At 41.9% G+C, this 24,603-nt stretch overlaps 2 protein-coding genes across 2 annotated transcripts in view; both read left to right on the top strand.

Moving 5' to 3' along the window:
• Positions 1 to 7,310, top strand: part of LOC141110298 (IgGFc-binding protein-like) — a 64,373-nt gene extending 57,063 nt beyond the window's left edge. The window contains exons 18-21 of the mRNA XM_073601594.1: positions 174 to 373; positions 1,909 to 2,280; positions 4,731 to 5,014; positions 6,727 to 7,310. Coding sequence (XP_073457695.1) covers positions 174 to 373; positions 1,909 to 2,280; positions 4,731 to 5,014; positions 6,727 to 6,736 — 866 coding nt within the window. The 3' untranslated portion in view covers positions 6,737 to 7,310. The remainder of the gene's footprint in view (positions 1 to 173; positions 374 to 1,908; positions 2,281 to 4,730; positions 5,015 to 6,726) is intronic.
• Positions 7,311 to 7,727: 417 nt separating this feature from the next.
• LOC141111475 (IgGFc-binding protein-like) overlaps positions 7,728 to 24,603 on the top strand; it is a 31,984-nt gene continuing 15,108 nt past the window's right edge. The window contains exons 1-3 of the mRNA XM_073603768.1: positions 7,728 to 7,746; positions 22,249 to 22,299; positions 23,368 to 24,594. Coding sequence (XP_073459869.1) covers positions 7,728 to 7,746; positions 22,249 to 22,299; positions 23,368 to 24,594 — 1,297 coding nt within the window. The remainder of the gene's footprint in view (positions 7,747 to 22,248; positions 22,300 to 23,367; positions 24,595 to 24,603) is intronic.

Raw genomic sequence — 24,603 nt, 5'->3', positions numbered from 1 at the left:
ATAAGATTGTTTTGGGTTACATGTTATACTAATACTCACTAAAAACTGTTTCTGAGCTAACCCTGGCCTACTTAGTTTAACAAAAATGCTAAATAAATGTATAACTTTCTGAAAAAAATCTAGAGACATGAAATTAAGTCATTATTTATTATTTTATTTTTGTGTTTTTTCAGCCATGTCTTGCCCGGCCAACAGTCATTATGAACTTTGCACAAGAACCTGTGAACAAACTTGCTCTGGTCTCACATCACCAACAAAATGTACAGACAGATGCTTTGAAGGCTGTCAATGTAATGATGGGTATATCCTGGATGGAGATACTTGTAGTACTATGGACAAGTGTGGATGTGTATTCAGTGGAAGATATCTAAGTGTAAGTACTGATTTCTGATTTCTTTTGATTTTTTCCCCTTCATTTTTCTACTCTATAACAGTGGTGTAACTACAAGGGTCGCAAAGGTTGCAATGGTACCAGGCCCTGGCATTCCACCACAGTGGGGGGGCTCCAAGATGGCAGGAAAGGGCCCGCTGCAGAACATGGGCTCAGTTCACACTGCTGCAACCCCAACATGACTTGCTTGTGATTTCCTTGCAACTGCCTTGTGACTTGCATGTAACTGGCTTGTGCTTTTTGTCAATTAACATTGCAGTCCATGGCACTCAAATCTCACCAAAGTCACAGAAGAGTAAATCAGGGATCAGTGGGAAGGGCCCTGGGCTCAGAGGGGCCTGCAGAACCAGAGGAAAGGGCCCTGGGACTAATGGAAAGGGCCACGATGGCCAGGGAGGCCCTTCATGGTTTCTTGCATCGGGTCCCTGAAGGTTCTAGTTACTCCTCTGCTCCATAATGTGTACTGTACACTATATGGACATTCTTTTTGTGGACACCTAACCATCAAACCTATCTGTGGAGAAAAGTGGCCAAATGTTTGTGGATATGTCTTCAAATGACTGATTTCAGGTATTTTCAGTGATGGGTGCTGTTAATGCTATAGCATATGAAGTCATTTGAGATCAGCTTTTCCCTTGAATATTCTGGCAAGAGTCTGGGAAAGGCCCTTTCCTGTTCCAGAATGACTGTAACCCTCTGCACAAAGCCACCTCCATAAGGACACAGTTTGATAAGTTTGGTGCGGAGAAACTCAATTGACCTACAAGGAGCCCTGGCCTCAGCTCTACTGAACATTTTTGGGATCAACTAGAATGCCAATTGCAAGTCAGGTCTTCTTGTCCAATATCAATACCTGAACTCACAAATGGGCACAAATTCCCACAGACACAATCCAAAATGTTGTGGAAATCCCAGAGGAGTGGTTACTGTTCAAGCTGCAAAGGGGAGGCCAAATCCATTGTTTTGGAATGGAATGTTTATCAAGCTTATATCAATGTGATAGTCGGGGGTCCACAATCTTTTGACCATATAGTTCATGTTTTTCCTATTGTAGGTGGAAGATTCATATATAAAGATTTTCCTTTTAACATAATTGAACTAAGATATTTTAAATAGAATTGCATCTTAGAATTGAGAGGAGCCAGTAGAGTAGGTTGGGGCTACTTACATGGAAGTACATCAAACTACGAGACAATAACCATTCAAGAGGTGGACGTACCTTCTTAATTGGCCTCTTTGGATGACTTTGGCATTCTAGAACAAAATATGAGTCAGCAGCCAGCATCAAGCTCCTTCGGTGATGCATGCTGACAGTGGAGGCACTGCGGGACGGAAAGAGACAGCCAAAGGGCCGGATGTGGCCTTGGAGCTGCAACTTGCCCAGGTCTAATCTATAGCCAGATTGGGTCCATGATCTAAACAGGACAACTAGACTGTTTTCCATGTTATTTGTCAAACACAAGATAGCAGACACTCAGAAGTGTGATTTACTTGATGGTGCTTTTTTTCCCATTTAGGAGGGAGAGTCGTTCCTCAGTGCTGATTGCAGACAACAATGTAAGTGCCAAGCTGGTGGTGTGACCTGTACAGACAACGCATGTGGAGACAAAGAACGCTGTGGCCTGGTGAATGGAGTGCGAGGCTGCTTCAAGACAGAGAGTGAATGCACGGTCAGCCAACAGAAGTTCGTCACATATGATGGGCTCTCAGGAGGACCTATTGGAAATGGCCCCATTGAGGTGACATCTTTATGTAACAGTGATTCAGCTGGATGGTTCAGAGTACTTGCTGACATTCAGGTCTGCGCAGGAGCAGCAACATCGGTTGCCAGGCTCCATATTTTCCATCGCCAAGGTCTAGTGACCATCTCTAAGAACAAGGAAATTTGGGTAAGCCACCTATAACCAATGCATGAAATATGACTGACAAATGTATATTCCTCACCTATCCCCTGTTGAACCATCTGTTAGTTAGGAATTGATTTAGTAGTTTGTCACAGTTGTAGCTTTTAACCTGTAGGTTGCGTAAAGTGTAGCTCCATACAAAACATTTTCAATTTTATTTGAGTGGGAAGAGTTAAACCCATAAAACGCTCTCTTAGGTTCTACTGCTTCCCCGTGTCTTTTAGAGGATTCTAGAATGTAGCGAGCTGGAATGGGCAGACCCACAGCCTGAATGTTTATGTGGTCTCGGCCAACCCTTGGGGTAAGAAGCCCTGTAGGTGGCTGGGGTGTACCTAAACAGTCTGAGACCTGAAGCAGAAAGGTTCTTGTCTAGGAGGAGAAGTTCCCAGCCTCAAAGGCTTCTGCCCTCCCGGTTAGCCCAGCTGAGGTTCTACTTGTGCTTATCAAGGTCCCAGCTTTGCTAAGCTGGGTGGGCTATTTGCTGAGAATCTCTGCAGCTAAAAAAGGGATTTCACTTAACTTTCACTTAACTTTTATGCAGAATACAGACCTTCAAACACGTTTCTGGTTATTACTTGATGGGTGTTCCTGATCAATGCATTCAAGGACATTATCTTGCAAATGTTTGCCAACTTCTGATATCTTAGCTTTGGTTCACGAGCTGCTTTACAGCCTGGTTGGTGGGATCCTATTCTGGTTCCTTCTCCTTTTAGACACACTCATCATGATATTGGATCCAGTGTCACCACTTATATTTTTGCCATGTTTTAATTGCAGTCTTTGTTCCCACTAGGGAGGTTTCAGCTCACTTAATGTCCCCAAAGACACAACAAAAAAGTGGAAATGTTCCTAAAATTTTCAACCCCACTTGTCAGTGAAACTGGTTTCCCCAGGAAGATTTTCTGCACCACCAGTACTGATGATGACCATTAAGTTAAATCCCAGTGGCATCCAAAATTTTTTTATGGTAGTCACCAAACCTTCATAGGTACCATCATAATACTATATCATATATAACAATAAATCACAGTGGCAGGGATGGCCAGATCTGGGTAGCCACACTTAGGAAAGTGAGACCAGATCATATATTTATAAAGTAAGATTTAGTTACAAACAAACTAAAATCCACCCAAAACACCAGCAACAGAATATACAGCAAACACAAAGATATAAGTGAACCAAAACAAAATGACAAAATGTCTAACTAGCAACATAACTAAGTAACAGAAAGCCTAACTAGCCAACAAACTAGGTAAGGCAAATAATAAACAGAACAAAATCAGGATCAGATGCTGGGTCAGGACAAATGGCAAGCAGCATCTGGCGAGCAGAGCTAAATACTGAAGCGGGAGGTACTGGTAGAGGAGGTATCAAATACCCTAGCAGCAGCCAGCTTCAGGTGGAGACTGATTACTAGGATCTGCTGACTGCTGGGAGACACCCACTGGTGGACACAGGAACTGCAACCTTTCCGCTCTGGGAACCACAGTGCCACCAGCAGGTGATCCAAGTCCTGATACCCAGTGGCAATGGTCACCAGAACAAATAGTGATATTAGATCTCACAGATTTCCACTCTATTCCCTTTTTTTTCTGACATTGGTAACATTTTGGAGACCCCCTCACTTTCTTTCCCAGTTACATAGCTCTCTTGGACTAAAAGAGGACAAAAACAGCAATAAAAATCTAACAGAGGTTCTATCTGTTCTGCTTAAAAGGTTACAAAAAATTGTGTTCTTTTCGGTTTAAAGGGTTAAAATAATAGTTTTTTTTTTTTTTTTTACTTTAAGCCAATTACTGCTATGCCAACTATTCCAATGTCATTGTAAATTTATGAGAATGTAAACTTTTCTAACCAGATATGCTTTTGTCCTCCTTAAATAAATAGATTATTGTATGTACTTTCTAATGGCTATTAGAAAATGTTTGCTCACACTTGGTGCCATTATTTAATTTTCAATGGGTTGAGTGCTGGTAGTCATTGCCACATACAGGTGACAATATTTTTAGACATGTGCAATTCGTTTAGTTCCGAATTTGTTTTTTAATGATTTTTTTTGACAAATTCGTTAACTCTGAAATTTCAGAATTTCTGAATTTTTCAATTTCCGAAAATTCAGAATTTCCGAATTTCCAAATTTCCAAAAATGTGAAATTTCGGAAATTCGAAATTTCGAAAATTCGGAAATTCGGAATTCGGAAATTTGAAATTTTGGAAATTTGAAATTTTGGAAATTAGAAAATTGGGAATTTCGGAAATTTGAACATTTGAAAATCCGAAAATAAGAATGAAAATCTGAATATTCAAAAGAATGAAAATCCGAAAATTAAAAAACTTGAAAATCTGAAATAACTATTTTCTTCCTACTCTAAAAGGGGAAAAAGACTCAACGGTGTTAACATTTTGCTGACACATTATCTCCTTGCATTTTCTAGATCAATGGACTTCCAGATGTTTTCCCCGTCACATCCAGTATTCTCTCAGCCTCTGCCAAAGACACCTCAGTTTCCATCCAGATTGGTGCAAACTTGAAGATCGAGTTTAGCAATACGGGTAGTGTCTCAATCCGCGTGTTACAGGGCCTGTCAGAGGTGGTTTGCGGAGCGTGTGGAAACTTCAACGGTAACAGTTCCGATGACCTCAGATCTCCAGCTGGAAAGGCGGTCACTAATATCATCGAGCTTGTAAAATCCTGGTCAGCCCGTGACCTCAACAGCTGGTGAGTGAAAGTTTTTTTTTCTTTTTAAAGAACCTAAAGTTGTCCATGTTCAAAAGTATAACAAAATACAAAAAAAAAAAGTTCAAAATTTCGTCTTCAAATTTAATTTGTTATTTGACCTGTTTTTAAGGGGTTTTGTTGCTGGACAGATGCAAATTTTTAGATTCCACCACTTTTTAAGCATTCTTTGTATTGAAATTCACAGAACTCACAAAATTAGTTTGAATGCAAATTTATAATTTAATACCGACATACAAAATTACTTTTAAGACTTTTCTTCCTCTATTGTAATGCCCCATACACACGAGCGGAATTTCCGTCAAAAAGTGTCCTGCACAGTCCATGGTCTCCATGGTGGCTCCAGGATTTCCAGTTTCGTTTCTGGTGTCCTATACAACTCCTGACAGCAGCATCTGCTTCTTGGCTCCTGAAGACACACTGGGGCTCACAGAGCTCCTGACTGTTCCTGATTTCGAGGGACTGTCCCTGATTTGAAACAAAGCCCCTCTGTCCCTCTTTCCCCCTCCATTTGTGTCTCATTTTGGTCAGATCCATATAGTTGTATACAAAATGCACTACTTATCTAGCGAAAAGTGTTTCCCCGGTGCTAAACCTTTCATCCAACTTTTAAATTGCTGCATTTGTAAATTTTCAGAAGCCAGTATAAATGAATATACCGCCCTTCCGGTGCTTCTTTTCCGACTCGTCCGAGCCGGAGAAGGAATCTGCCAGTGGGAAAAGTTTACCATAGAGCTGACCGAGGACCAGATGGTCCCCGGTCATTTCTATGACTCTCCCAGGCCGGGCGCGACGTACGACGTCACGTCCGGCCCCGCCAGTTGTAAACACTACCGTGTATTCGGCTGGAAAGCATGAGATCATTTTTATATCTCTCCATATAGAGGACCTATCATGGGCTATCCCTAGTACAAGGGATGTTTACCTTCCTTCTAATAGAAATAAAATTGATCAAAAAATTAAAGGTAAAGCGTAGAAATAAAAAATATAAAATATAATAAACAATTTTTTTAAAAATCACCCCCGTCCCCGTGTGCTAGCATTTCTAAACTGGTAACCTGTAAAACTCTAAACTGGTAACTGTAAACTGTAAAAAAATGTAAAGCGTAGCCTATGGAGATTTTTAAGCACCGAACTTTGGCGCCATTCCATGAGTGAGCGCAATTTTAAAGCGTGACGTGTTAGGTACCTAATTACTCTGTGTAACATCTTTCGCATTATACAAAAAAATTGTCTAATGCTAATCTCTGCTAAAAATATATATACATATATAATGTTTGGGCGTTCCGAGTAATTTTCTCACAAAAAAAAAATAAATATAAAAAATGAAAAAAATATGATTTTTACATGTAGGAGAGGAATGGCGGAATTTGCAGGGTATGGAAGTGGTTAATAAACTCTTATATACTCTAAAACTCGTATATACTGCACTTAGTTGGCGCCCTCTGCTGCTTCCTTTATAGATTGCATAGATTACGTTAGTCTCATAGAAGAGGAGCTGCCATGGATATGTTTGGACCTATGGACTTTTTAGTATAATCCTACACCCCCCCCACAGTACATTCATGTGTGTGACTATGTTGTAGCTTAGCTGTATCCCTACCTACACCATTCTCCATAATTCCCTGTGAGAAGAAATTAGATATACAATTAATTGCTGTTTTTTTTTTTTGTTTTTTTATTATCTCTTGCAGCAACACATAAAACAGCATGACTGCCTGACAGATCTAGTGTTCGAACAACAATGGACACACCTAAAAAGGATCTCAGTTAATGTGAATTTGCTTTTTCCGGATCAAATGAAGGCTTTTTTCTTTTTTTTTTATATCTGCACTAATGAAGACTTCTCTCAAACCCTTTTTAAACAATTCATGTTTCTTAAAACTGCACTATGTTTTCTGGTTTTGCGGACCATTAACACCAACATACTTTTTTTTTATATGCAATAAATACCTGCATCATTAATTCGTGTAGAAGGAACACTTCAGCTGCATCTAAGAACTTTAAACTTCTTTGTGTAAGAAGGAAACATTGTTTCCTAATTTACAGAGTCTATGCCGTTGTATCTTCTGGTAGAATAATACTGCAGCTATTCTTTCTAATGGAAAATATATTGTGGATGCAAAACATCTTTAGCTATACAAAATGCATTTGTGTTTTATGCCTACTGCTAGCAGGTTGGAATATGTTCCAGGCAACCCTTATTAAAATGAAGTAACTCCCTTTTTTGCACCTTCTGTAACATTGTCTGCCAAAAAAAATAAAACTTTGAACAGCCTTCTGGTGTCCATATCTCCTCGTCTGGTGGAAAAAGTGAAGTTCTGTACTATGCCAAGCATGGATAGTAGTCTGAAAGTGAAAATATCCACTTGCCGACCGCCTAACTGGGAAAATACGTACAGTAATTACTTTGATGTTTAATACCGAAGTGATGGCTGAAGCTAGATGTCATAGTATTAATTTTTCCCTCAGGCTGACGGTCTTTCTGGTGGTTCCCGGGCTTACCTGGACTATCAGTAGCTGGCAGCGTCTGGTCATGGAGATAAGCGAAGGAAAGATGGCCTCCGCTCATCTCTATGACCTGGGAGGGCTGGAGTGATGTCATGACGTCACTTCCAGTTACGGCCACGTGTAAACAATGCCTTTTTTTTATGTACACAAAAGTGTAGCGCTGAATATACCAGATTGGAACACCATGAATAAGGTGGACCAAGGTATATAGATACAAATGGGGAATATAAGTGCTATGACACAAGATAAAATAGGTGTAATATTCAAAAACCTTGTGAGGATATGAAAAACAATCATGTGTAGTGACTATAACATAATAAGCAGATTACAGACAGATCTCATATCACAATTAGGATTAGCAGCAAGGATGGGAAGTGTTATCATAATGGGGGATTTTAATTATCCAGACATAGACTGGGTGGAGGGAACCGTGCATTCATCTAAGGCTCGCCAGTTCCTAAATGTCTTGCAGGACAATTTTACGAGTCAGATGGTAGACGCACCAACTAGAAATGAAGCATTACTGGATCTACTGATTACCAATAATACAGACCTGATCACGGATGTGGAATTACGGGGCAATTTAGGTAACAGTGATCACAGGTCAATTGGCTTCAGTATAAATCACACAAGTAGGAAACATAAGGGGGATACAAAGACACTGAATTTCAAAAGAGTCAACTTCCCTAAACTACGAACCTTGCTAGAAGGCATAAATTGGGATAAAATGTTAGTAACAAAGAACACGGAGGAGAGATGAGTTTGCTTTAAGAGCATATTAAATAAGGGCATTAGCCAATGCATCTCATGGATGGCTTAACTCCAATGTAAAAATGCATATAAAAGCAAAGGAGAAGACCTTCAAAAAATACAGGGTTGAGGGATCATCGTCAGCATTCAGACTTTATAAAGAATGCAACAAGAAATTAAGGGTGCAATAAGGATGGCTAAGATAGAAAATGAAAGACACATAGCGGAGGAGAGCAAAAAAAATCCCAAGAAATTCTTTAGGTGTGTAAACAGTAAAAAAGGGAGGACAGACCATATTGGCCCCATAAAGAATGAGGAAGGACATCTGGTTACAAAGGATGGGAAGATGGCGAAGGTATTGAATTTATTCTTCTCCTCAGTCTTCACGAGGGAATCTGGGGGCTTCAGTAACCAAAACTGCAGTGTTTATCCTCATGACACAACACAGGAAGCACCTCCATGGTAAACAGAGGACAGAATTAAAATTAGACTTGAGAAACCTAACATTAATAAATCATCGGGACCAGATGGCTTGCATCCGAGGGTACTTAGGGAACTCAGTCAAGTGATTGCCAGACCATTGTTCCTAATTTTTACAGACAGTCTACTGACTGGAATGGTACCAGCTGATTGGAGAAAAGCCAATGTACCACCAATATTTAAAAAGGGCCCAAAATACATTCCTGGGAATTACAGACCAGTTAGCCTAACATCAATAGTATGTAAACTCTTGGAGGGGGTGATAGTGGAATATATACAAGATTTTAGTAATAAGAATGGTATCATTAGCAGTAATCAGCATGGATTCATGAAGAATTGTTCTTGACAAACCAATCTATTAACCTTCTATGAGGAGGTGAGTTGCCATCTAGATAAAGGAAGGCCCGTAGACGTGGTGGATCTGGATTTTGCAAAAGCATTTGACACAGTTCCCCATTAATGTTTACTGTAGGTGAGTGCATGGATTGAAAACTGGCTACAAGGGTGAGTTCAGAGGGTGGTGATAAATGGGGAGTACTCAGAATGGTCAGGGGTGGGTAGTGCGGTCCCCCAGGGTTCTGTGCTGGGACCAATCCTGTTTAATTTGTTCATAAACGACATGGAGGATGGGATAAACAGTTCAATCTCTGTATTTGCAGACGATACTAAGCTAAGCAGGGCAATAACTTCTCCGCAGGATGTGGAAACCTTGCAAAAAGATCTAAACAAATGAATAGGGTGGGCAACTACATGGCAAATGAGGTTCAATGTAGAAAAATGTAAAATAATGCATTTGGGTGGCAAAAATATGGATGCAATCTATACACTGGGGGGAGAACCTCTGGGGGAATCTAGGATGGAAAAGGACCTGGAGGTCCTAGTAGATGACAGGCTCAGCAATGCCAAGCTGCTGCTAACAAAGCAAACAGAATATTGGCATTAAAAAGGGATCAACTCCAGAGATAAAACGATAATTCTCCCGCTCTACAAGACTCTGGTCTGGCCGCACCTGGAGTATGCTGTCCAGTTCTGGGCACCAGTCCTCAGGAAGGATGTACTGGAAATGGAGCGAGTACAAAGAAGGGCAACAAAGCTAATAAAGGGTCTGGAGGATATTAGTTATGAGGAAAGGTTGTGAGCACTGAACTTCTTTTCTCTGGAGAAAATACGCTTGAGAGGGGATATGATTTCAATATACAAATACCGTACTGGTGACCCCACATTAGGGAGAAAACTTTTTCACAGAAGTGAGTTTAACAAGAGTCGTGGCCACTCATTAAAATTAGAAGAAAAGAGGTTTAACCTTAAACTACGTAAAGGGTTCTTTACTGTAAGAGCGGCAAGGATGTGGAATTCCCTTCCACAGGCGGTGGTCTCAGCAGGGGGCATCGATAGTTTCAAGAAACTATTAGATAAGCACCTGAATGACCACAACATACAGGGATATACAATGTAATACTGACACATAATCACACACATAGGTTGGACTTGATGGACGTGTCTTTTTTCAACCTTACCTACTACGTAACTATGTAATAAAGTCCAAACACTAAAAAGAGGAAGTATAGATGAACTTCATAGAAGTTGTGTCCAATCAGATGACTGTAGTCAATTCCTCAGTGACAAATGATAGGATGATACAGGCATGAAGATGGCTGTATGGCACATACAAAACGGGATGGACATTCATCTAATGGAAAGTTGTAGATAAATACTTCTTACCAGACAAGATGGACCTACTTGTTATACGACAGTGGGTCGATCGGAGCTTATGTTGGCCAAAAGCCAGATGCTCATCCGTGGTACCAACTCAGATGAGGATGGAGCCTGTAGAGGGATAACTCCAGAAGCAGACGTTTGATCGATCAACAAGAATGGATCCAGGTATTGCAACCAAATATCCAGAACTCAGACAGGTCTTCCATATGGATAGAGATTGGACCTCAATGGAGGGTCAGTACTGGGAGCCAGTAGCAAATGGGACGTTATCACATTTGAACCATGTTACAAAAAAAGGAAGGAAAAAAAGCTCCATATGGTGCAGGTCGTAAAAAGAGAAGATTTTTAATCTTATAAAAAATACAAACATCAATGACAGATGGCTGCATAAAATGTGATCACAAAAACATAATAATAAAAGCAATGTGGGAAGCATGCACAGCAGTCACCACATGTACAAAAAAAAACAAATATTTACCCAAAACATCACACAAGGGTTAGATAATGAGCTAAAGTTGACACAAGGCTAATCCTATTATAAGAACCTCCAAAAGTTAGCTAAATTGGCCAACAGACGGAAACAATAGGTGACTCAATTAACAATAGAAATACACACCTAGGAGGCATGCAATAGGAGAGACACACATAACATAAACAATGATCCCACCCTATCTCAGACTGGCTGGCTCCTGTCTACAACAGTCTATGAGACTCCTACAATGTTCCAGCAGTGTAATACAGTGGAATTAATTTATCCTTATGGACTTCTTGAGGGAGATTGTTGATAAATATTTCTGTCCCAAGTGAAGGAGCCCCTCCCACCCAGTCCGCAGGGGCCCCACCATATTTCCTCTGACCATTAACCTATACAAGATTAATATTACACCCTTTCCATCCACTCCATAAGGGAAGCTTTATTCAGAGAATTAATCCAAGCCTCACTCACAGCGTTCATCACATAGTTGTCCATCATTGGAGAATGATCTGCTCTCTCCATGGGCCATGATAATAGTCATAACCCGAGTCCTCTCCAAAAGCCCCTATCCTGGTTGGGTCTGTCTCGTTCTCCATAAAGATGACCTGTTATGCTGTATTGTTATCACAAGGGATGTTTATATTTCTGAGGCTCTCCAGTGCCCCCCCACCCATCTCTGGCCACATGCGGTATTGCATGCAATAGAAGTCAATGCGGAACAAATTATCTTCATTTCTATTGACTTCTATGGGGAAACTCACTTGATATGCGAGTGCTTTGGATTACAAGCATTCTCCTGGAACGGATTATGCTCGTAATCCAAGGTTTTACTGTATATGTAAATGGTGTTCGCACCACACAGGTGAGGTATCGTTGCAAACGTCAGAGTGAGAGCAATAATTCTAGCACTAGACCTCCTCTGTAACTCTAAATTGGTAACCTGTTCATAATAAACTATTGGGGTATATATATATATATATATATATATAATTTTTTTTATTCTTGTTCAAATTTTTTATTAAAGAAGAATGGAACAGGGTTCAGAGGACAGAGGACACAGCATTGAAAACAAAACACAATGAGGGGGGGGGGGGGTAGCCTCATAGAGTACCGAGGGTTAAAAACAATATGTTAATAACAATGACAAAAAATGGTGAGCATGCTCCGTGCAAAGCTAATGAAGGAACTCCAAAGACATGCTGCTAGATTAATTGGCTTCGGTCTAAATTGGCCCCAGTATATGAATGTGAGTTAGGGACCTTAGAGTGTAAGCTACTTGAGGGTAGGGACCGATGTGACTGTACAATGTATATGTACAGCGCTGCGTAAATTGATGGTGCTATATAAGTAATAGACATGTGCAATTCGTTTCGTTACGAATTAGTGTTTTAGCGAATTTCGTCAAATTCGATCCTTCGGAAATGTCCGAATTGACGAAAACCGGTTTAACGAATTTTTCCGTTTTAGCAAAATAATAAATGCCGTATCTAAGCGAATGGAACGTAATGAATTAAGAATAATAGATAACAATAATACAGTAAAACCTTGGATTGCGAGCATAATTCGTTCCAGAAACATGCTTGTAATCCAAAGCACTTGTATATCAAAACAAATTTCCCCATAAGAAATAATGGAAACTCAAATGATTTGTTCCACAACCATTTATTCAGAAGTCCTTCAGTTTATAGTCCATATAAAAAGATTATAGCAATGTGATGGGTTGTGTTACTATAAAATGTCCATCCACAAAATGGTAGCCCTCCACAAGGGAATTCAAAGCAAAATCCAGCAGGAGCTCCAGAGTATAAAAGAGAAGAGAGGTGCTTCTAAGTGTAGCAATATGTTGCTAAATGTTGTACCTTCATTAAATGTAACCAAATTGTTACACTTAGAGCCACCTCTCTTCTCTTTTATACTTAGTTGTGACATGAAGCTACTTGTATATCAAGTCAAAATTTATTACAAAATTTTGCTTGTCTTGCAAAACGCTCTCAAACCAAGGTTTTACTGTAATAATAAAAATGTTTTATTATTATTATTATTATTATTATTATCTATTATTATTAATTTGTTATGTTCCATTTGTTTAGATGCGGCATTCGTTATTTCGAAAAATTCGTCACTTCGGATAAATTCGTATTCGTTACGTTCACTAACAGCCAAATTTGAAAGGAAATTACAATACCTATAATTTAATAGTTAGTTATTATTTCAGATTTTCAAATTTTTGGGTTTTCGGATTTGCGAATTTCCAAATGTCCAAATTTTCGAATTTACCAATGTACGAATGTACAAATTTACGAATTTACAAATGTACGAATTTACAAATATACAAATATACAAATGTACGAATGTACGAATTTACAAATTTACAAATGTACGAATGTACGAATTTACAAATTTACAAATGTACGAATGTACGAATGTACGAATTTACAAATTTACAAATGTACGAATTTACGAATGTACGAATTTACGAATGTAAGAATTTACAAATATACAAATATACAAATGTACGAATGTACGAATTTACAAATGTACGAATGTACGAATTTACAAATTTACGAATGTACGAATTTACAAATGTACAAATTGCAGTCATAACGAATGACCCGAAAAGCGAAAAAAAAAAAAATGAATGAAACGAAAATGAACACATTTTTTGGCAGTGCACATGTCTAATAAGTACCTTAAATAATAATAATAAAATAACAATGATGTAATATTAGGAGGTGCGGGTTAGAGCATGTTTCACGGGTTAAAAAAGAAATTGGAGACCCTCAGCTCACTATTATTTGTTCACTACACTGGGTAGTATTGGTTATACCCTTGTAGTGTCCCTAAATATGCAGGCTCACCTGTAGATAGCGCGGTCTCCATGCCTATGCAAAGTAACTATAAAAAGAAATAGTACAGGGGGAAAGATCCCACTGAAAAGAGACAAGGGCAGACCAAGCTGCTTGATGAGGGATAATTTATTACAAAAAAGTACAAAAAACGCCAACACTGGGTACCCATCACCAACACCAGAATCATATTAAAAATAGACAACGTTGTCTCTTTAAGAGCAGCTGCGTCACGCTTGCAACATGCATACACACGCTAATTACCCAAGCATTTTACTAACCAAAGGATAGCTACTATTACTAGATTAGACTACAAGTCCCAGGGACAAGCACCATGAGGAGATATGCCCATCTGTTCACTAAGTTTGGTTAGATGACCCCCCAGCTGGGGGATATGAGGATAAGAGGTGGTTGGTTGATACTTTGGCTGATCCCACAGGAAAGTAGATTATTCTGAAATTGATTGACTGGTGTTTTAAACAGGTATAGAAATGTTGCATGTGTCCACACTAGGTTACCAGTCCAAAGCTTAAATAGACAATAGTCCAGAAAATAGTTGACCATTTCACAGGTGATTTCACTGTACTGATGGCAGTAACCAAATGGAAACAGGCTAATACAGGCTGTGTTGGAACAAAATCAAAGAGGCAAAATAAAGGAACCAATGGTCCGCTCACCCGACCGTATTGAGGACGGTAATGTCACAGTCCCCGCATAGGCATCATAGATCTCCGATCCTGAAGCTGTATATTTGATCCTATGTGCTCCATAACTTTTGTTGGGGTCCATAGGACTACAATAGGTGGACACCATCAGAGCTATGGCGCTGTGAGGTGCATCCAGGCCACCGTCCAATAGCCTCAGCCAAGAAGGTCACCGCTGGTTTTGATTAGTCAGCTGCGCATGCGCGAGCGTGGCGTGATACGTCAACCGTGATGTATACTCTGACATGTTTCACCAGGTTACACTGGTTTTATCAAGAATAGGATGTTTCCAGGGTACTGTAGATCATACCAAACAAAGAGCTTGGGAGCATCCGTATACAGTTCCCTATAATAGGGTTTAAATATAAAACAACTGTGGCGGGTGGTAACCCTAAGTAGGTTGGCTGCACTCAGCTGCGGGCGGCTGGGCGTATCACGCTAGTTTGGGTGGGCTGGTCTAGGAGGCGATTTCCATGGAAGGGAAGGAAGAAGTCAGAGTGTCATCCGTAAGAAAGAAGGAAAGGAAGTGACCAGGGGAAAGGAGAAAAGAGTTAAAGAGAGAGAGTAGGAAGGAAAGGGTGGGGTTCAGCGGTGTATTTAGGTTTTGTGCTGCCCTAGGCCTGACTAAACTCGTGCACCCCCTAATTTAAATATGACCCGCCCCTTTCTGTCAATGCCACGCTCCTTCACATGTAAGACCCGCTCCTATCACCTGTAAACCCCAGCTCTTCCTCTTTAGGCTCCACCTTGATGGCGCTATATAAGTACCTGAAATAAATAAATGAATAATAAACTAGTACAGTGACAGTGCATATTTTTTTTACCACTGATCACTGTATTAGTGTCACTGGTCCCCCCCAAAAAAGTGACAGTGTCTGATTTGTCCGCCGCGATGGCCCAGTCCCACCATGTACATGAAAGAGTAAAGACCAGGTACCCAGAGTGTAAATTCATAGTGTAGGAAGCGCGTGTAGCTTGGGAAAGAGCAGTTTCATATGTGAGTAGCAGCCCTTTGTAATGTATTTTTAATCAAATAAAATGGATTTACACTGTGGGTGCCCATGCCTGGTCTTTACTCTTTCAACATGTACATGGAGTAGAGAAGTAAATATGAGGCTGACCCAGGGGCGGACTAAGGGGCCCCATCAGGGATGCCAGCCTCAATAAAACCAGGGACAGTATGTAAAAATCTGTGTTTTTTTAAAAATCCCAAGATTATAGCTGCCCCGCCTCTCCAGTACCTTTTCAGTGTGTGTGTGTATGTGTATACTGTGTGTGTATATTGTGTGTCTGTGTGTGTATACTGTATGTGTGTGTATACTGTATGTATGTGTGTGTGTGTGTGTGTGTGTATACTGTGTGGCCCCATAATCTATTGCCTGGGGGCCCCATAATCTCCTATTGCCCGGGGGCCCCATGAGTTGTCAGTCCACCCCTGGGCTGACCCGATCTATCTTTCACAAGGCGTAGATATTTCATTGTTCCGGTGAGTGAGGACACATAAGAGGGGAGCACAGAGTGTTATACCTGGGGCACTGGAATAATGCATAGAGGCACTGAACACTTTCATATCACAGCTTATTATTGTACATAAATTATGTATTGATTATAGCACGGAGCACTTTGAAGCATACAAATTTTCACTGAATGCAGACTGTTTAATGAATTTGTAGCACGGAGCACTTTATTGCAGTATCTGTACATTCATTTAATGCATATTGATCACTTTATATTTGATTGACCCTATTGCTCCTAAGATAGAAAGCAATTCTAAATGAAATGCAACTGCTCTTGTTGAGCACAGAAGGAAGAGACATGGTGCTTTCTATCATTAAAGAGATAGCTTCTGTCCCTGCATGTTACCTATCAGACCCAATGGCGGCTGGTGCTCAAAATTTTTTGGGAGGGGCGCAAACAAACTGAAAAATAATGGGGAAAAAAAAAACATTAATTGCAGCCTCACTGTGCCCATCAAATGCAGCCTCTGTGCCATGAAATGCAGCCATTGTACCCATCAGATGTAGTCATTGTGCCCATCAAATGCAGCCATTGTGCCCATCAAATACAGCCACTGTGCCCATCAAATGCAGCCATTGTGCCCATCAAATACAGCCACTGTGCCCATCAAATGCAGCCATTGTGCCCATCAAATGCAACCACTTGTGCCCATCAAATGCAGCCACTTGTATCCATCAAATGCAGCCACTGTGCCCATCAAATGCAGCCACTGTGCCCATCAAATGCAGCCACCATGCCCATCAAATGCAGCCATTGTGCCCATCAAATGCAGCCACTGTGCCCATCAAATGTAGCCATTGTGCCCATCAAATGCAGCCACTGTTCCCATCAAATGCAACCACTTGTTACCATCAAATGCAGCCACTTGGGCCCATCATATACAGCCACTTGTACCTATCAGATGCAGCCACTTGTTCCCCATCAAATGCAGCCACTTGTGCCCATCAAATGCAGCCAATGTGCCCATCAAATGCAGCCACTTGTGCCCATCATATGCAACCACTTGTGCCCATCATATGCAGCCACTTGTGCCCATCAAATGCAGCCACTTGTATCCATCAAATGCAGCCACTGTGCCCATCAAATGTAGCCATTGTGCCCATCAAATGCAGCCACTGTGCCCATCAAATGCAGCCATTATGCCCATCAAATGCAGCCATTGTGCCCATCAAATACAGCCACTGTGCCCATCAAATGCAACCACTTGTACCCATCATATTCAGCCACTTGTGCCCATCATATGCAGCCACTTGTGCCCATAAAATGCCACCACTTGTTCCCCATCAAATGCAGCCACTTGTGCCCCATCAAATGCAGCCACTTGTGCCCATCGAATGCCGCCACTTGTATCCCATCAAATGCAGCCACTCATGCCCATCAAATGCCGCCATTTGAGCCAATCAAATGCAGCCACTCATGCCCATCAAATGGCACCAGTTGTGCCCATCAAATGCCGCCACTGTGGCCCCCCACCCTCCCGCTGTCTGCCCGGCACTTACCTCATCTTAGTGGCGGGTCAGGCAGCTGGTGACGGTGGCGAGCTGTGGGACGGCTCCTGTGTCCTCCATGCTTCCGCCTCCTCTGTTGTTTCGTTTTGATAGGCGTCCAATCAAAGCGCCTGTGCATTCAGCCAATCAGGTAACGGGTATTAGACCCGCGCTACCTGATTGGCGGAGTGACGGTTCAGTGTTAGAAAAGAAAATATTAATTTGCTTTTCTAACACACCTGGGTGGGCTCCGAGCACAATGCTCTGCGCTCCAAGTCCACCTTTTTTGAAGCCTATTAGAGCCTGTGGCTGTAATCAGGTGCATCAAAAAAACACCCCTTCCACTGTAATTCAGGTACCCGGCATCCAAAAACGGGCCGGACGCCTGAATAGGGGATGGCAGCGGCGGCCATGGATAGAATCATGCTATGCATGAATCTATCCATCAGTCACAGAGGGGGTGGCTGGAGAGAGGGGGCAAATCACAGGATGTCACAGGATGCTCTGGGGTCACCGGGTAACAAGGGATGGTCTGGGGTCACTGAGTTGTGCAGGATACTTGGGGTGCAATTAAAGCCATGGGGCACACAGGGGTCATAGAGGTCAATTGAGGCAGAGAAGCACACAGAGGTCACCGGAGTCACTAGAAACTCAGGCATGCACAGGGGTCACTGGAGGAACAGGAGTGCAAAGAGATTACTGTAGTCACTGGAGACACAGGACTGCACAGTGGTCACTGAGATCACTGGAGGCACAGAGGTCAATAGAGGCACAGAAGTGCAAAGAGGTAATTGGGGTCACTGGAGACACAGGAGTGCACAGGGGTCACTGAGGTCACTGAAGGCACAGGGGTCACAGAGGTCAATAGAGGCACAGGAGTGCAAAAAGGTCATTGGGGTCACTGGAGACACAGGAGTGCCGAGGGATTATCGAGATCACTGCAAGCAAAGGGGTCACAGAGGTCAATAGAGGCACTGGAGTGCAAAAAGGTTTTTAAGGTCACTGGAGACACAGGAGTGCAGAGGGGTCACAGAGGTCACTGAACGCACAAGGATCACAGAGGTCAATAGAGGCACAGGAGTGCAAAGAAGTCATTGGAGTTGCTGGAGACACAAGACTGCAAAGAGATCACTGGGGTCACTGAAGACACAGGAGTGCACAGGGGTCACAGAGGTCACTGGAGGAACAGGAGTGCAAAGAGATCATTGCAGTCACTGGAGACACAAGAGTGCAGAGGGGTCACAGAGATCACTGGAGGCACAGGAGTGCAAAGAAGTCATTGGGGTTGCTGGAGACACAGGAGTGCAAAAAGGTTGTTGAGGTTACTAGAGACACAGGAGTGCACAGGGGTCACAAAGGTCATTGGAGACACAGGAGTGGACAGGGGTCACAAAGGTCACTGGAGACACAGGAATGCACGGGGGTCACAAAGGTCATTGGAGACACAGGAGTGCACAGGGGTTACAGAGGTCACTAGAGGCACAGGAGTGCACAGGGATCACAGAGGTCAATAGAGGCACAGGAGTGCAAAGAAGTCATTGGAGTTGCTGGAGACACAAGAATGCAAAGAGATCACTGGGGTCACTGAAGACACAGGAGTGCACAGGGGTCACAGAGGTCACTGGAGGAACAGGAGTGCAAAGAGATCATTGCAGTCACTGGAGACACAAGAGTGCAGAGGGGTCACAGAGATCACTGGAGGCACAGGAGTGCAAAGAAGTCATTGGGGTTGCTGGAGACACAGGAGTGCAAAAAGGTTGTTGAGGTTACTAGAGACACAGGAGTGCACAGGGGTCACAAAAGTCATTGGAGACACAGGAGTGCACGGGGGTCACAAAGTTCATTGGAGACACAGGAGTGCACAGGGGTCACAGAGGTCACTAGAGGCACAGAAGTGCAAAGAGGTCATTGGGGTCACTGGAGACACAGGAGTGCACAGGGGTCACAGAGGTCAATAGAGGTACAGGAGTGCAAAGAGGTTGTTGAGGTCATTGGAGGCACTGCAGCAGGAAGTTCAGCTTAGACATAGTGATGCATTGCTTGAACTCCGAGCTGTGTGTTGCTTTGCCATTAAAAGCCAGACCAATCAGAGGAGCTGTCTGATTGACTGTTGCGTCAATGATAATAAAATGTCTCGTTATTGGTTGTGGCGCAATGGCCTGCCCAGCTGGAAATAGATTGAACAGCTTAAAGTAGGACTATTGGCAACACTTTTTCTTTCCATTTTGGATAGAGTAAGGGAGGGTTATAACCCCTGTCTGTGTTTTTTCCATCTGTTTCCCATTGCAGATATTTTGCTATACTTCCTGTCCCATAACCAAACAGGAAGTGAAAGAAAATCCCTGCAAATTAAGGGATTTAAAACCCCCCCCCCCCCCCCCAGGTCCTCAGAGCGCGAATGTCCCCATTAGAAGCGTTCCTATCTATTACTTTTCTGGGGACAACCCAAATTTGGCATTCTCTCTTGCTTTCGCTTTCAATGATAATAATAAAAAAAGACAAATAGAGAGGGTGGAACGCCTTAACAGACACGGACAGCAATAAAAACCTGGCAGGGGTTCTGATCCCTTTCCACTCTGACCAAAATTTTTTAAAAAAATTAAAAGTTTTGCCTTTAGTTATACTTTAAGAAGGTCCTCATATGACATAGTTCGGGGAAATATAAAGTGTACACTCAAATTGTAACATGTATGACGAGCTTTACTTTATTCTCCGCTGGAAATCTGAGTCTTAATCTCTTCGGAAAAGTTTATCTATAAAAGTGGATTTTTTCTCCTTTAAATAAACTTCCCATATACTTTATGGTGGTTCAGATATACTTTATGGTGGTTCAGACCAATCCTAAAAGTCCATCCTCTTTGCTATATTAAAACTCTCGAGCTCTGGATAAATATGCAATTGTCCCTCCCTGGGACTGAGATAGTTAATACAAACATTGACTTTAATTAGGAATCTCTCATAAGCTCTCCAAGGAACCTTTCCCCAAGCTAGGAGGTCTTGTGTGTGTGTGTGGACAGGTCTCTGGAGGAAATTGTGGTCCTGTGGTATGTTGGCGAGCTTTGCCTTTAGCTAAGGTAATTCACCCGTCCACAGAACACTTTTGTGCTTTATATTTAATTGTTTTTGAGCTTCGCTAATTCACCTTCCTTGTGTGATTTGTCAGTTTTAAAGTGTAGTTGTCACAGGAAACAAGGAAGCAATGGTAATCTTGTTCGCTTGTGATGGGCTAGGATTTTGGCAAATGGGTGCATCTTTATGTTGCAGTTGCTACAAGTATATTTATTATTAGATGTGTTTGGAGGGGGTACCCCCCCCCCCCCCCCCAAAATAGGCTTCCTAAATGCTAATTCCTACTCAGTTGCTCAACTTTTTATATATAATTTAAAAATATTTGGTTGGCTTGGGGTTCCCTATGTTTGGAATCCTGTAGCTCATTTCTCTGAGTAGTTAATTCTGGATAAACCATGTAACTGAGGTGCTAGCTTAACCCAGTGGTTACTTATTGCAAGTATCTCTTCTATATTTACTAATTGCCAATGCAACCATGTATTCATTCAAGCAAATTAGTACAAATCAAAAAAAAAAAATTGATTGATCCAATTTATAGCAAATAAAGCTTTATTTGCTATAAATTGGACCAATCAATATGTTTGTATTGCACTAATTCACTTGTATACATGGTTGCATTGGCAATTAGTAAGTGTGGAAGAGATACTTGCAATAAGTAACCACTGGTTTAAGCTAGCACCTCATTTATATTTCAGTTTGCACCCTTTTTTTTTTGGGGGGGGGGGCCGTTGCACCAAAAAAGCCTAACAGTAGTATTAATTTAAAGGGGATTCCATTTTTCACACATGGAGATGCCCCCTTTTTTTTTTTTTTTTTTTTTTTTTTTTTTTTTTTTTTTTAAGTAATATGGGCTTTTATATTGGACTTTCTGTTTTTTAGTACTTCAATTCTGCAGTGCGGGAAAATGCAGCAAAATTTTGCTGGGGGTTTTGCTGTGGTTTGAGTTGGCCGGAGGTTTAAAAAAACCTCCCTATCCTGAACACCGTTCTTCCACATTCAATAGAGGGAGGTTTAAACTTCTCCCTAACCTCAGCAGCTCGTAGACTCTGCTAAAAGTCAAATGTGCCCCCAGATTTTTCGGCAAGCTGCGGAATCGCTTTATATAGTGCGTAGAGCCAATTTTTCTTTTATTATAGATGGCGTGGTTCAGGGTTGGAACCAAAAGGATTTTTATCGCCTGTGTTCCTGCTGGGAAAATGAACACCCTTTGTCCTACTGAACATGGTTATAAAATGTAATTATGTGATGGAAAAATCATGAAAGTTTATAGTTACTGGAACAGGAAATGAGGACAAATCTTTAAATGGGGTCAACTGACTGTTTGTTTCAAGGGCCAACTAATTGGGGGTCATACATTATACAATTTTCTTGTACAACTTTCATTTTGATTTACCAATATAATAGGAGGTCAAAGCTAAAAGCTTTCAATCAGGCAGGTCCTTGCACTACATAGTTGAAGGTAAATCCAAAGAAAATTGAATAAGAGAAAATTTTATGTCCAGCTTAAGAGGGAATTCTTTCTTTGGAGCCACACCTGTCTAACTGACTTGGCTTCAGCAACTTGAACTTTGTCCACTTTTTTTTTTTTCTCGCTCTCCTTCACCCAATGTGACTTTCTAATGTATTTTTAATTTTTTTTTTTTTTTTTTTTCTTCAGCTATGGGTTTCAGTCTACTTCTGCACATCTGTGCCCTGATGTGCCTCAGCGGTAAGTGATTGTAATTGCGTTTTTTTTTTTTTTAAGTCGGCTCATTTGAAGAATAACCCATTCTTAGATTTTATTTAAATGCTTAATGAATAAGTCGGTGTGATCAAACATGGAAAGGAATGTAGGTTGTCAAGCTGCCAAAGAAATGTATTGATTTTTATTTTGAGAGAATTGCCTGGTTCGCAATGAGTCCCGTTTTTGATAAATTGCCACTCTGTAGCTGCCACTTCTGTTACCTAATCCATTCCAGTGGTTGATATTAAATTTGGCACATGTAGGTTTCCTGCTTCTTAACCACTTTCAGGCCTGTTCCGGTGTCTTGCCGAGAAAGTTCCCTCGGCGGATAAGTCCCTCCCCCCCCCCCCCCCCCCCTGTACTGCGCAGGCGCAGCGCCTGGGCAGTACGAACCACTAGCAGCCGCCGGAGATAGCCGAACGACAAAATCTACAAGCAGCTGTACACGGCGCCTGCGCCCTGGGTCCAGGTTCCTTCCCCACCATCCAAGTGGACCTAGAGGGGGAATAAAAAAGAGCCGAGCGAGGCCGTGCCCGAAGCGTGGCGAGCGGCCCTCTTGCAGGTGCCGTGTACAGCTGATTTTCCGCTATTTATCTTCGGCTATTTCCGCCGGATCCTACTGTGCAGGCGGGGGTCCTTATCCACCGAGCGGAACTTTCTCGGCAGAACACCGGCACTCCTCTCCTACATGTAAATTTTATATTTATTTTTTTTGGAGAATAAAATGGCAGTCATTGCTAATTTTTTGGGGGGGAGGGTGGGAGACTTTCATGAATTAAAAGAACCAAAACACTAAAGTTAGCACAATCTTTTTGTGTGTTGCGCTGAGTAAATAAATACCGAACCTGTCACGCTTTTAAAATTGTGCACACTCATGGAATGGTGTCAAACTTCCGTACTCTATCTCCATAGGTGACGCTTTCAAAATTTTTACAGGTTATTGGTTTAGAGTTAGAGGAGGTCTTGTGCTAGAATTATTCTCCTCTCTTTAAGTCTATCTTGCAAATGAAGCACTACCATGAGTAACCCTATTACTCTGCATTTTGTTTTCAGGATCTAGCTTGGCAGGTCCACTGGGTAAGGAATTTGTCACTGTCTTCATGCAAAACTATCTGCTCTCCCCCAGCACTGCCAAGTTCCAACTGTTCATTACTGCCTATTCCTCCTCCACTAACGTAACTGTATGGATGAACAAATCAAGTTTCAAACAAGTCCTGATGCTGGATGATCAAGCCACGGCCACAGTTCAAATCCCAGCGAATGCAGAGTTGCCTGGCGTTAGCAAATCGAGCAATGTTATCGGCATCAAGGCTGACAAAGACATCTCGGTCCTGGCTATGAATTACAAGTATGAAAGTGCTGACACCAGCATAGTGTACCCAGTGAAAGATCTCGGCACTGACTACTATGTGGTGACACCTCTGAATGGTCCCATTGATTCATTTAAGGAATTTTCTGTGATCAGCTACCAGGAACCCACCAGTATTGATGTCTTCCTCAAAGGAGCAGTCACATTTCAAGAGAAGCTCTACCCAGCTGGCAGCAAGCTTAATATCCTCTTAGAACCCTATAATGCCCTTCAGCTTCTTAGTAGTGACGACCTGTCTGGAACCAGAATTGTGTCTCAGAATCCCGTTGCAGTCCTGAGTGGACACACATGCACATGGAAGAATTCTAGGTGCAATCATGTCTACGAGCAGCTTTTGCCAGTGACTAGCTGGGGTTCCAGTTTCATTGTACCTCCAATATCTCTTCAGGTCGCATCTGATATTGCATTTGTGGTGGCCTCTTCTAACACAACGATTGAATACCAAGTCGGAGCAAGAAAAGCAAGCCAAAAGTTAACTGCGGGGCAAACCGTTCAGCTAGAGGTGCCAGTCAAAACTCCCATCTACCTTACTGCTAGCGCTGGGATTCAAGTTATTTTCTATTGCACCGGGTGGTTTGATAAGTCCCGAGTACAGTATGACCCCATCCTCATGACTATTCCACCAATCAGCAGCTATTGCGCTTCTTACTTAATCTACGGTCAACAAGAGTTTAACAATTACGGCACCTTGGTTGCCAAGACGGCAGACCTTTCTAAAGTGAGCATCAACAAAAGTCCTGCTCAAGGTCTGACCTGGTACAAAGTCTCTGACACGGACTACTCATGGGCAACTCAAAACTCAAGCAAAGAATTCAGTGTCCAACTTGTGGAGAATACATCACCATTTATGCTGCTTTCCTTTGGCTTTATGAAAGCTAATGGCTATGGCTCTCCAGCTATATGCATTAGTGGTGAGTTTC

The sequence above is a fragment of the Aquarana catesbeiana genome, linkage group LG10 (assembly GCF_042186555.1).
Source record: "Aquarana catesbeiana isolate 2022-GZ linkage group LG10, ASM4218655v1, whole genome shotgun sequence".
Classification (NCBI taxonomy): Eukaryota; Metazoa; Chordata; class Amphibia; order Anura; family Ranidae; genus Aquarana; species Aquarana catesbeiana.
This window is presented reverse-complemented; position numbering and strand designations above follow the sequence as displayed.